General features: G+C 68.3%; 1 protein-coding gene across 1 annotated transcript; it reads right to left on the bottom strand.

The window, feature by feature from the left end:
* Positions 1 to 742: 742 nt before the first annotated feature.
* Positions 743 to 10779, bottom strand: CELF3 (CUGBP Elav-like family member 3; the record flags this gene model as incomplete). Its single annotated transcript, XM_082072930.1, has 12 exons — positions 743 to 870; positions 1876 to 2019; positions 2924 to 3022; positions 3710 to 3775; positions 3840 to 3992; positions 5051 to 5189; positions 5820 to 5963; positions 6674 to 6753; positions 6970 to 7098; positions 8041 to 8089; positions 9658 to 9740; positions 10635 to 10779. The coding sequence occupies 12 exons, from the start codon at positions 10777 to 10779 to the stop codon at positions 743 to 745; spliced, it is 1359 nt and encodes a 452-aa protein (XP_081929056.1).
* Between the last annotated feature and the right edge of the window lie 2045 nt (positions 10780 to 12824).

Genomic DNA, 12824 nt, shown 5'->3' with positions numbered 1-12824 from the left:
GCCCAGCACACCCCACTTTTGGCCGCTGCGGGTCTGGAGCCATCGTGTCCCCCCTGGCGCGTCCCCATGTCCCTCTGTCCCCAAATTTGGCTGGTTTGTCCCCATTTTGGTGCCTGGAGGGTGGGGGGGGGGGAAACTGAGGCAGGTTGGGGGGGCGAAGCGGGTGGCAGTGTGTGTGTGGGGGGGGTCCCGCTGCGCCCTGGCACGGCCACCCAGGGGACCGGGGGGGGGTGACAGTGCCGGGGTCGGTGTCCCCAACCGCGGAATGTCCCCCCCCCATGGGACCCCCATCCCGGAGCTGGTTTTGGTCCTGTTTGGTGAGAAAAAAGCTCCGAGGGGGGGGTGAAGGGCCCTGCGGGGTGCAAGGGGGAATTAGGGGGGTTTGGGGGTGGGTGCCCCCCCCCTCAGGGCAGATTGGACCCAGATTGGGGGGGGTGGCACCCAGGGCCCCCCCCAGCCCTGCCCGGTTGGGTGTGGGGTCCGGCTTGGTCCTGGGTGGGGGGGTGGAGGGGGGGGGTCCGTCCTTCCTGAGCATGTGGGGGTCTGTGTGCCCCCCCCGGCAGCACCGAGCCCCCCGCGAGCACCGCTGGAGGCGGGGGGGGGGCTGCTCTGCAAGGGGGGGCACCCATGGGTGCTGCTCCAGAGCCTCCGACCTGGGGGAAAATGGGGAGATTTGGGGGGGTTAAGCAGAGCTGGGGGTCCCAGGGGGGAGTCTGGGGGGGTCCGGGGGGGCTCACCAGGCTCAGTAGGGCCGGTTGGCGTCTTTGGGCCTCTTGAGCTGCACCTTGAGGCGCTTCATCCCGATCTGGAAGCCGTTCATGGCCTGGATGGCGGCCTGTGCGCTGGCCGGGTTGTCAAAGCTGACGAAACCTGCGGGGACAGCGTTGGGGACATTGGGGACTTCATGGCCATCGGGGCCAATATCCCCCCCAGGCTCTGTCCCACAGCCCCAGGGGGCTCTGCCGTGGGGCAACGTGGCCCCGCGGCCCCTGGCCATGGTGGCCCAGGTGTGGTGTCCCCAGCCCCTGGCCACCATGTCCCCATTTCCTGGCCACAGTGCTCCCTGTTGTGTCAGCCCTGGCCGTGGTGTCCCCAGTTGTAGTGTCCCTGTCTCCATTTCTGGTGTCCCCATCCCCTGGCCATGGTGTCCCCATCCCTTGGTCATAGTGTCCTCATTTCCTGGCCATGGTCTCCCTGGCCATCATGTCCCTATCTCCTGGCCATCATGTCCCCATCCCTGGCCACCATGTCCCCAGCCCTTGGTCATAGTGTCCCCATCTTCTGGCCACGGTGTCTGTGGCCATCATGTCCCCATCCCCTGGCCACCATGTCCCCATCCCCTGGCCGTGATGTCCCCATCCCTTGGTCATAGTGTCCTCATTTCCTGGCCATGGTGTCCCTGGCCACCATGTCCCCATCCCCTGGCCATGGTGTCCCCATCCCTTGGCCATAGTGCCCCCATCTTCTGGCCATAGTGTCCCTGGCCATCATGTCCCCATCTCCTGGCCATGGTGTCCCCATCCCTTGGCCATGGTGTCCCCGCCTGTGGTGTCCCCAGCCACAATGTCCCCATCCCTTGGCCATGGTGTCCCCAGCCCTGGACGTGGTGTCCCTGGCCATCATGTCCCCATCCCCTAGCCCTGGTGTCCCCATCCCTTGTCATCACGTCCCCATCTCCTGGCCACGGTGTCCCTGGCCATCATGTCCCCATCTCCTGGCCATGGTGTCCCCATCCCCTGGCTGTGCTGTCCCCATCTCCTGGTCGTGCTGTCCCCATCCCTTGGCCATGGTGTCCCTGGCCATCTTGTCCTCATCTCTTGGCCATCATGTCCCCATCCCTTGGCCATCATGTCCCCGTCCCAGCTCTGTCCCTACCGAAGCACTTGCTCTGGTTGGTGGCGCGGTCCACGAAGACCTTGGCGGAGATGACGTTGCCGAAGGGCAGGAACATCTGCAGGATCTCGGTGTCGGCGAACTCCTGGGGCAGGTGGTAGATGAAGATGTTACAGCCCTCGGGGCCTGCGGGGGGGGAGCGGCGTCACGGCGGGCGGGGGCAGCGGCCCCGGCCCCACATCCCGCCCGGAGCCCCCAGACCACCCCATGTACCCCAAAACCTGCCCTGTGCCCCTGAATCCACCTGGAGCCCCCAAACCACCCCATGTACCCCAAAACCTGCCCTGTGCCCCCTGAACCACCCTGTGTACCCCAAAACCTGCCCTGTGCCCCCAAAACCCACCCGGAGCCCCATAAACCACTCCATGTACCCCAAAACCCGCCCTGTGCCCCCTGAACCACCCCATGTACCCCATATCCCACCCGGAGCCCCCTGAACCACCCCATGTACCCCAAAACCTCCCCTGTGCCCCTGAACCAGCCTGGAGCCCCATAAAACCATCTCCAAACCCACCCTGTGACCCCAAAACCCACTCTGTGCTGGAACACCCGCCCTGAGCCCCCTAAACCACCCTGTGTACCCCAAAACCTGCCCTGTCCCCCCAAAACCTGCCCTGAGCCCCCACAACCAACACATGTACCCCAAAATCTGCCCTGAGCCCCTAAACCACCCCATGTACCCCAAAACCCACCCCATGTGCGCACAGGCACCCCAAACTTGTCCCTGCACCCCTGGGGATTCTGAGCCCCCCCCACCCACAGCACCCTGGGGTTTGTCCCTTGGGGGGTCCTGGGGTCTGTCCCTGGGGTTTGTCCCTTTGGGGGTGTCCCTTGGGGTGTCCCTGGGGTTTGTCCCTTTGGGGGTGTCCCTTGGGGTGTCCCTGGGGTTTCTCCCTCGGGGTGTCCTGGGTTATGTCCCTTTCGGGGTGTCACTTGGGGTGTCCCTGGGGTTTGTCCCTGGGGTGTCCTGGGGTCTGTCCCTGGGGTCTGTCCCTTTGGGGGTGTCCCTTGGGGTGCCCCCCGGTCTCACCTTCGCGCTGCTGCTGCTGTTGGGGTGCGGGGGGGCCCAGCAGCGCTCCCGGGGGGGCGAACGCCGGGCTCACCAGCCCGTAGGCGGCCGGGTAGGCGGCTGGGGAGGGGATGGGGGGGTCAGCGGGGGGGGCACGGGGACCCCTGGCACCCCAGTGCCTCCCAGTGCCATGCCAAGATCCCCCCAGTGCCCCCAGTTTCCCCCAATCCAAGCCATGCTCCCCCAGTGCCCCCCAGTACCCACCAGTGCCACACAATTTCCTCCCAGTGCCCACCAGTGCCACATAAAGCCTCTCCCAGTGCCCCCTAGTGCCATGCGATGCCCCCAGTGCCTCCCAGTTGCCCTCCCAGTGTCACAACTTGTCCCCCCCAGCTCCTCCCAGTACCCATCAATGCCATGCAAGACCCCGCAGTGCCTCCCAGCTGCCCTCCCAGTGCCCTGCCATGCCCTCTCAGTGCCCCCCATTGCCCCCCAGTGTCCGCAGTGCCACGCCGTGCCCTCCCAGTGCCCCCCAGTGTCCCCAGTGCCATGCCATGCCCTCCCAGTGCCCCGCAGTGTCCCCAGTGCCACGCCATGCCCTCCCAGTGCCCCCCAGTGCCCACCAGTGCCATGCCATGCCCTCCCAGTGCCCACCAGTGCCATGCGATGCCCCCAGTGCCTCCCAGTTGCCCTCCCAGTGCCACCCGAAGCCATGCAAGACCCCCCCAGTGCCCCCCAGTTGCTCTCCCAGTGCCCCCCCAAGCCATGCAAGACCCACCCCCAGTGCCCCCCAGTGCCCCAGCGCACCTGTGTAGTGCTGCATGCCGGCGTACGCCTGCTGCAGGGGGTCCGGGGGGGCCGCGGGGCTCTGGGCTGGGGACAAAGGGGCCGTTAGGGGCGGCAGGGAACGCGGGGGGCGCGGGGGGGCGGCGGGCACCTGGGAAGGGGGGGACCCCGCCGGCGTAGAGCGCGTCGGGGGGCGCGGGGGGCCCCGCGGGCTGCGCCGGCACCGGGCTGTAGCCGTTGACACCGAGCGGGGCGGCCATGGCGGGGACCGGGGTGGCGGCCATGGCGGGCGGCGTGCTGGTTCCTGCGGGGACAACGTGGCACCCCGGGGTCACCCAGGGGTCCCCAGTGCTGGTGACAACATCTCAGTCTCCTGGTGTCACCCCCCATGTGCCCAGTGCTGGTGACAACATCTCAGTCTCCTGGTGTCACCCCCCGGGTCCCCAGAGCTGGTGACAACATCTCAGTCTCCTGGTGTCACCCCCCATGTCCCCAGAGCTGGTGACAACATCTCAGTCTCCTGGTGTCACCCCCCATGTCCCCAGAGCTGGTGACAACATCTCAGTCTCCTGGTGTCACCCCCCATGTGCCCAGTGCTGGTGACAACATCTCAGTCTCTTGGTGTCACCCCCTGGGTCCCCAGAGCTGGTGACAACATCTCAGTCTCCTGGTGTCACCCCCTGGGTCCCCAGCATTGGTGACACCATCTCAGTCTCCTGGTGTCACCCCCGACATCCCCAGTGCTGGTGACACCATCTCAGTCTCCTGGTGTCACCCCTGGGTCTCCAGCATTGGTGACACCATCTCAAGTCTCCTGGTGTCACCCCCTGGGTTCCCAGAGCTGGTGACACCATCTCTGGGCTCCCACTGTCACCCCCCAGGTCCCCAGCACTGGTGCCATCATTCCCAGGTGTCCCCAATTCCTAGTGTCCCCCATAGCCCATGTCCCATCCCTGGTGACACCATTCCTGGTGTCCCCATTCCCAGGTGTCCCCCATATCCCATGTTCTCCATCCCTGGTGTCCCTCATGCCCCCATCCCTGGTGTCCCCCATTCCTGGTGTCCTCCATATCCCATGTCCCAACCCTGATGTCCCCAAATCTCATGCCCCACCCCTGGCACCCCTCATTCCCAGGTGTCCCCACATTCCCATCCCTGGTATCCCACATGTCCCCATCCCCAGTGTCCCCAATATCTCATGTCCTATCCCTGATGGCCCCATATCCCCATCTCTGCTGTCGCCCATATCCCATGTCCTCCACCCTTGGTGTCCCCCATTTCTGGTGTCCCCCATATCCCATGTCCCATCCCTGGTGTCCCCATGGTCCCATCCCTGTGTCCCCCGCGGTAGCTGTCCCATACCTGAGGAGGGGGGCAGGGGGGTGGCGATGAGCCCGTTGGGGTTGACCGTGCCCATGTGCTGCATCTGGACGGCCATGGTGGCCATGGGGCTGAGGTAGGCCGAGTGCGCGGCCACCAGGGCCGCCTGCTGCTGCATCAGCTGCGGGGACAGCGCCTGGCACCGGGCACGGGCCACCGGCCACCGCCGGCCACCACGGTCCCACCCGGAGCCCAGGGACACCCCGTGGGGCCAGCGCCCCAGTGCCATGGAGATCCATCACCTCCCCATGATGGCCACCCTAGCGCCACCACCCTGGGCCATGGAGAACGTCACCTCCCCATGATGGTGACCAAAGCAAAACCATCCTGGGTCATGGAGAACGTCACCTCCCCATGATGGTGACCCGAGCACCACCACCTTGGGCCATGGAGAATGTCACCTCCCCATGATGGTGACCCCGGTGCCACCACCCTGGGTCATGGAGAACATCACCTCCCCATCATCCCGGTGCCACCACCGTGGGTCATGGAGATCTGTCACCTCCCCACAACTGTCACCCCAACACACCAATGTCCCCACACCCAACCACAGATCTCCATCACCTCCCGGTGTGTCACCCCAATGTCCCACCCTGGGCCACGGGGTCCCTCATGTCCCCACATCCACCACGCACCACCACAGGAGTTCAGCATCTCCCAGTGTCACCCACCCAGCCACCCATCACCCCCAGGACCTCCCGCTGCCCCAGCAGCCGCCAGGGCCACCACATGTCCCTGTGTCCCCACCCACCGCCTGCGTGTAGGCACTGTAGGCCCCGAACTGGAGGGCGATGGGGCTGAACATGCCCAGCTGGCTGGCGACCTGCTGCATGCGCCGCAGCCCCCGCTCCTTCTCCGTGTCTGCAAACTTCACCACCAGGCTGGAGGACGCGCCCTGCGCGGGGACACGGCGGCACCGGGTCACCCAGGGGTGGCCGCCCGCGCCAGGGTCCTCAAGGGCAAGGGGTGGGGATGGGAATGATGGGGACAGTGGTGGGGATGATGGTGGTGGGGGCAATGGTGATGGTGGGGATGATGGTGGTGGGAACAATGATGATGGGGACAATGGTGGTAGGGATGAAGGTGATGGGGGCAATGGTGATGGTCGGGATGATGGTGATGGGGACAATGGTGATAGGGATGATGGTAGTGGGGACAACGATGATGGGGACGATGATGATGGGGATGGTGATAATGATGGTGGGGACAATGGTGATGGTGGGGACAATGCTGGGAATGAAGATGGTGGGAACAATGATGATGATGGTGGGGATGGTGATGGGGACAACAATGGGGGTGGTGAAGATGATGATGATGGTGAACGTCACCTCCCCATGATGGTCACCCTGGTGCCACCACACTGGGTCATGGAGAACGAGGATGGCGGGGATGGTGGTGGGGACAAAGATGGGGACGAAGATGGGGACAGTGATGATGGGGATGAAGATGGGGACAACAATGATGAGGACAATGATGGTAGGGATGGTGGTGGGGACGAAGATGGGGACAATAATGGAGACAATGATGGGGACAACGGAGGGGATGACGATGATGGGGATGATGACCGTGGGGACAACGACGTTGGGGACAACGTTCCCATCTCACCGGGAGGGTGCGGCTCCCGTGCAGCGCGGCGATGGCGGCCTGGGCCTCCGCGTGGCTCTGGAACTTGACGAAGGCACAGCCTGGGGGGTGACAGCGGGTCAGCGTGCAGGGAGGACACCCACCTGTCCCCCTCAGACCCCCCCCACACCCCATGGCCCCACCTGAACCCGCCCCACCAACCCTCAACCCCAACCCCGCTCCCCAGTTCACACCCTGCCCCACGGATCCCCATCTCCCCCCTCCAAGAGCCCTCAGGGCCCCCCCCAAGCCCTTCCCAGCCCCCCCCGCCCCCCCACCTTTGCTGGTGCCGTCGGGCCCCCGCAGCACCGTGCACTCGTCGATGGTGCCGAAGGGCTCGAACATCTTGCGCACGTCCTCGTCTGCCTGCTGCTTGCTCAGCATCCCCACAAACAGCTTGCGGTCCTCTGCGGGGACACGGGGGGGACACGGGGACACCGGGGTGGGGACCCCCCCGCACTCCGGGGTGGGACCCCCTGGGGATGCTGGGATAGGCTGGGACCCGAGGATGGGGATATGGGGATACTGGGATGGGCCAGGACCCAGGGATGGGGACATGGGGACACTGGCATGGGCTGAGATCCAGGGATGGGGACACGAGGACACCAGGATGGGCTGGGACCCCCAGGATTGTAGACATGGGGACACTGGGATGGGCCAGGACCCAGGGATGGGGACATGGGGACACTGGAATGGATTGGGACCCAGAGATAGGTATATGGGGACATGGGGACACTGGGATGGGCTGGGATCCAGGGATGGGGACATGGGGACAATGGGATGAGCCAGGACCCCCAGGATTGTAGACATGGGGACACTGGGATGGGTCAGAACCCAGGGATGGGGACACTGGAATGGATTGGGACCCAGAGATAGGGATATGGGGACATGGGGACACTGGGATGGGCTGGGATCCAGGGATGGGGACATGAGGACAATGGGATGGGCTGGGACCCGGGCATGGGGGAGATGGGGATATGGGGACACTAGGATGGGCTGAGACCCAGGGATGGGGACATGGGGACACTGGGATGGGCTGGGACCCCGAGGACTGGGGACATGGGGACACTGGGTTGGGCTGGGACCCCGAGGATTGGGGACATGGGGACACTGGGATGGGCTGAGACCCAAGGATGGGGACATGGGGACACTGGGATGGGCCAGGACTCCCCTGTGGGGAATAGGGACACGTTGGGGTGGACAGAGGTGGGGACACCTGCCCTGGGGACAAAGCCTTGGCGTGGGGACAGGGATGGGGACATGGGAAGTGGGCACAGGGGTGTTTTGGGGACAGGGAATGGGGACAGGACCGTGGGGGGGACACTGCGGGGCCGGGGGGGGGCTGGTACCTCCTCGGCTCTCACTGTCCGCCGGCTTCACCTGGATGGGCCGGTTCATCTGGGGGGGACAGGGGAGGGGATGGGGACAAGGGGGGACACGGCCCCCCACTCCCCGAGGGACCCAGGTGTCCAGTCAGACACCCCCCACCACGTGAGGTGCACGATCCACTCCCCCGGCCCCCAGCACCCCAAAGATGCTCCCGTCACCATGGCAACCCCAGCCCTGCATCTCGTTACCCGGCAACGGGTACCGCGGCCATAGGGGGGCCGGGGGGGCCCAGGGATGCGCTAACGAGCACCCACCACGCCCCGCTAATTAGGGGGCGATGAGCCCACCCCCCCCCCACCCCGTAACCCCCAGAGGCCGGGGGGGGGGAGGGCGCAGATGCCCGGTAACCATGGCAACGGCAGCCCCGGCTCCATGGCAACCGCCCACTCATCCCAATTTCCCCATCCCCGTTGCCCGGCAACGCTGCTGACATCATCAGCGCTCGCGATAAACAATGACGGGGATGGGGGGGGCGAAGGGAATGGAGGTTTGGGGGGGGGACCCCCAGGCCGTGACCCCCCCGGGTTGGGGGGATGCGGGAGATGGGGCCGCCGGGGGGCCCGTTCAGTGCGGGGGTTCCCAGGGCCGCCGGTTCAGCCTCAGCCCGGGGGGGTTTCGGGGGGGCCGGTTCAACCCCAGCCCGGGGAGGGGGGGCTCGGGGGGGCGGTTCGGCCCCAGCTGACCCCAGGCGGCCCCTTTCCCCCGCCGAAAGCGAAGGTGGCCCCAGCCCTCCCCCCCCCGCCCCAGATGGCGCTGGAAATGCCCCCCCCCGGGGGGGGGCACTAATCCCCCGTAATCCCCCGCGGGGCCGGGATCAGCCCCGGCCAGGACGGGGGGGGCACGGGGAAGGGGGGCACCCAATACCCCAAATTGCCCCGGGACCCCCCAGCATCACCCCCCACCCCCAGGCCCAGTGAGTGCGGGGGGGTCGCTCCCTGTTCCCGTTCCCATCCCGGTGCGGGGAGGGGGGGCAGCTGCCAGGGCGGTGCCGCCCCTAATCCCCCCCCACACCCCGCAAATCCCCCCCGGGATTTACGGCCCCCAAATCCCCGGATTATCCCGGCGAAGCCAAATCCCCCCCGGGGCCGGCGGGACACGCGCAGCCCGGCGGGGGGGGCACCCCCCCCGCACGCGGGACCCCCAAAATACCCCCCCACCCCACCCCAACCCACACCCCTGGGACCCCCCAAACCCCACCATGAGGCCTCAGGCACCCCCAGCACCTATAGGGGAGAAACTGGGTGCTGGGACCCCCCCCGAAACACCCCAGCTGTAATGGGGGAGGTGGGGGACACCCGGACGCCTGGGTTCCCCCCCCCGGCTTTGTTAGCTCAGCTGCCCGGTGCCCGCCGCTCGCCTGGCAACGCTTCGTTAGCGCCAGGCCCTAATTAGCGCCAGGCCTTCGTTAGCGTCTTCAGGCGACGCAGCGCCCGCTATTTATAACCCCCCCAGCAGATGTTTGTGGGTGCGACACCCCCCCCCCCCCCCCATCCCAAAGGTGGGGTCCCGGACACCTGGGTCCTCCCACGTGTGAGGGGGTGTCACGGGTGGGGGTGTCACGGGGGGGCCCCACTCACCCCCGGGAGGGTTTTCTGCTCGTGTAGGGCGCTCTGCGCCTTCAGGGCCGACTCGCGGGCGCAATAGGTCAGGAAGGCGCATCCTGGGGGGAGACATCGGGATGGGGGGGGGCTATGGGGGGGTACAGACCCCTTGAGGCACCCAGACCCCCTATGGCATTTCAGGGCTCTGCCCCCGCACCCCCCCAGGCCCAGGCTGGGGACAATTGTGGGTCCCCAGGGCCCCCCATAGAGCCTGGGGGGTCTCAGGCATCTGGGGGCAGCAGCCCCGACCCCCCCAGTTCCTCTGTGCCCATCACCCCGGCCTCGGGCCTGCACTCGCCTTCTGCCCCCCCGGCCTGTCCTGGGGCTCTAGGGACCCCCCCCCCCAGCTGCCAGGGAAAGGGGGTTGGTTTTGGGGGGCCAACACCCCCCCAAACCGCCCGGCCGTTACCCAGCACCGCAAACACCCACCCACGCAACACCCTGCGCCGGCACAGCCGCTCACGGCCCCCCCGACACCCGCACAACACCCCCAGCGCCCACGCAACACCCGCACCCAACATCCCCGCACAACCGCCACCCACCCCCGCAGCAGCCGCCACGGGCTGAACCCGCTGCCTGCGGCTGGACCGGGGTGCCCGGGGCCGGACCGGGGGGTACCCGGGGCCGTACCGGGCTGTGGATGCTGCTCGGGGCCTCTGGCTGTACGGGGGGCTGTGGCCGGTGCCGGGGGTGCTCCCGCGCCGTTCCCGGTTCCCCAGGGCTGTGCCAGTTCCCGGGGCTGTTTCGGGCGCTCAGGGTGTTCCCGGTGCCATTCCCGGTGCCGTTCCCGGTGCCCGCATCCCGCTCCCCGTTCCCCAGGGCTGTCCCCGGTGCCGTTTGTGGCGCCCGAGGCTGTTCCCGGTGCCATTCCCGGGGCCGGGGGCCGCACCCCGCTCCCGTTGCCGGTTCCCCAGGGCCGTGCCGGTGCCCGGTGGCGCTCCCGGTGCCGTTACCTTTGTGCATGCCGGTGTACTTGTCCTTGATGACGGTGAGCTCGTAGATCTTGCCGAACTGCTCGAAGATGGGTTTGAGATCCTTCTCCTCCAGGTGCCGCGGGATCTGCCCCACGAAGAGTTTGATGGCGTCGGGCTCCTTCATGGGGCCGCCGGGGGGGACCGGGCCCCGGGGCCGCTCCCGCCGCTCGGTGCGGCTCCCGGTATCGCCGCCGCGGTGGCCGGTGCCGCGTTCCCACCGCCCGCGTTCGGCTGCCGGAGCGGCTCCCGCTGGCGGCTGCCGGTGCCCGGTGCCCGGTGGCGGCCCGGCCGCGGCGCACACAAAGGACGAGGCGGCCCCGGGGCTCCGCTCGGCTCCGGGGACGGGGCGCGGCGGGGCGGGGGCAGCTCTGCCCGGGGGCGGCGCTCCCGGTAGGTCCCGGCGGTTTCCCGATGGGGCCCTCCCGTGCGGCGGCCCCCAGATGCCGGTGGCTGCCGGTACCGCCCGCTCGCCGCCCCGCTGCCCCCGGGGGGCCCCCGGTACCGGGGGAAGGTTCAGCGCCCGGCCCGGCCCCATGGCGGCCGCACCGGCCGCGCTCCCCGAGAGCTCCGGCGGCGGCGAAACCCCGCGCCCGCTGCGCCCCGGTACCGGCACCGGTACCGGCTCCGGACCCCGCTCGCCGCTTTTCTTCCCCGGCCGGTGCCGCCCCCGCCCCTCCCGGTGCTGATGTCAGAGCGGGACCGCGAACCGGGCACCGGCGAGACCACCGGGACCTGGGGACCAGCCCCGAGCGCTGGACACCGGCAACCGGGCACCGAGCAGTGGCCACCGGCTCCGCCTCGCCCGGGGCTCCGCCGCGGCGGCCGCCGGGGCTGCGGGGGGACGCGCGGGGCGGGTGCGTGTGTGCGGGGCCGCGCTCGCGGGGGCGCGCCCGTGTGTGCACGCGCGGGGAGGGTGAGGATGGCGAGTCCGTGTGTCCGTCCCCGCGTGTCCCCGTGTCGGTTCCCCCCCGCCCCGCTCGGCGCTGTCCCCGGTGCTGAGCGCGGGGCGGCCCCGCTCCACCCGGGGGTGGGGACACACACAAACCGCCCCCATCCCAGCCCCCCGTGTCACACCCCACGCGCACACCCCGCGTGTCACCCGCCCCCCCCGCCCCGCCACGGTGTCGTTGTGTCCCCCCACTCCGTTGCCATAGCGACCGGTCGCACCGGCCGCAGCCAAGATGGCGTCGCCGCAACCGCCGCCGCGTCCCCGGCAGGTGCCGCGGGGTGGGGTGGGGGCACCGGGACACGCACCCACGGGCTGTGACCCCCCCCCCACGGACGCGTTCACACGCGTGGGGGGCGCGGTGACCCGCACGTTGCGGTCTGTGTGTAGGGGGGTGTCTCACATAGGGCCACCCCTGGGTGCCTGTCCCCCCCTTCCCCAGCCCACGGGTGACACTTGTGTTCCCCCCCCCCCAGGCCCACGCGTGACACTGTTCGAGCCCCCCCCCGGCCGCGCTGAGGCTGAGCAGCGAGCGGTACCTGCGGGGACACCCCGAGACGCGGCTGTTGATTGGCGGCTTCCTCAGGTGGGACCCGAACCCCCCCGCGAGAAACTCCCCCAAAAACACCCCAATTCGTGTGAAAAACAAACGTTCATTTGCCATAAAAACCCCTCAAAACGGCCCATTTCCCCCCAAAAAAACTGTGCCCCCCCCCCACCAGGGAGCTGCTGCACCAGCGCCCGGATGATGTCCTGGAGTTTGCTGCAGGTGAGGGGGGGTCCCGGGGGGGTCCCCAGGCCTGGGGGGACACAGGGGGTCCCAGGCGCCCCCTCACCCCCCGTGCCCCCCAGGGTACTTTACGCAGCCGGAGCTGCCGCGTCGCATCCGGAGCAGCTGGGGGGGCCGGGAGCAGCGTCCTGAGGGGGGGTCTCACCCCAATAAAAGGGCTGGGACCCCCCACCCCACCTGTGTCCCCCCCTGTGACCGAGCAGCTCCAGGAACCACCCCCCCAATCCTTTCTGGGGAACCGCACCTGGGTCCTGGGTGGACTTTGGGGGTCCTGAGGGGGGGCGTGGGGGAATTTGAGGGTCCCATGGGTCTTGGGGCAATTTGGGGGTCCTGGGGTTGCTGGGGGGTTCCCATGGGGGTCTTGAGAGCAGTCTGGGAATCCCAAGAATTGGGGCATCCCAGAGGTCCTGGGGGGCAGTTGGGGTCCCAAGGA

This window comes from Streptopelia decaocto, assembly GCF_964273445.1.
Source record: "Streptopelia decaocto genome assembly, chromosome: 26".
Lineage (NCBI taxonomy): Eukaryota > Metazoa > Chordata > Aves > Columbiformes > Columbidae > Streptopelia > Streptopelia decaocto.
Note: the sequence above shows the minus strand (reverse complement) of the source record. Positions and strands in the feature narration are given on the sequence as shown.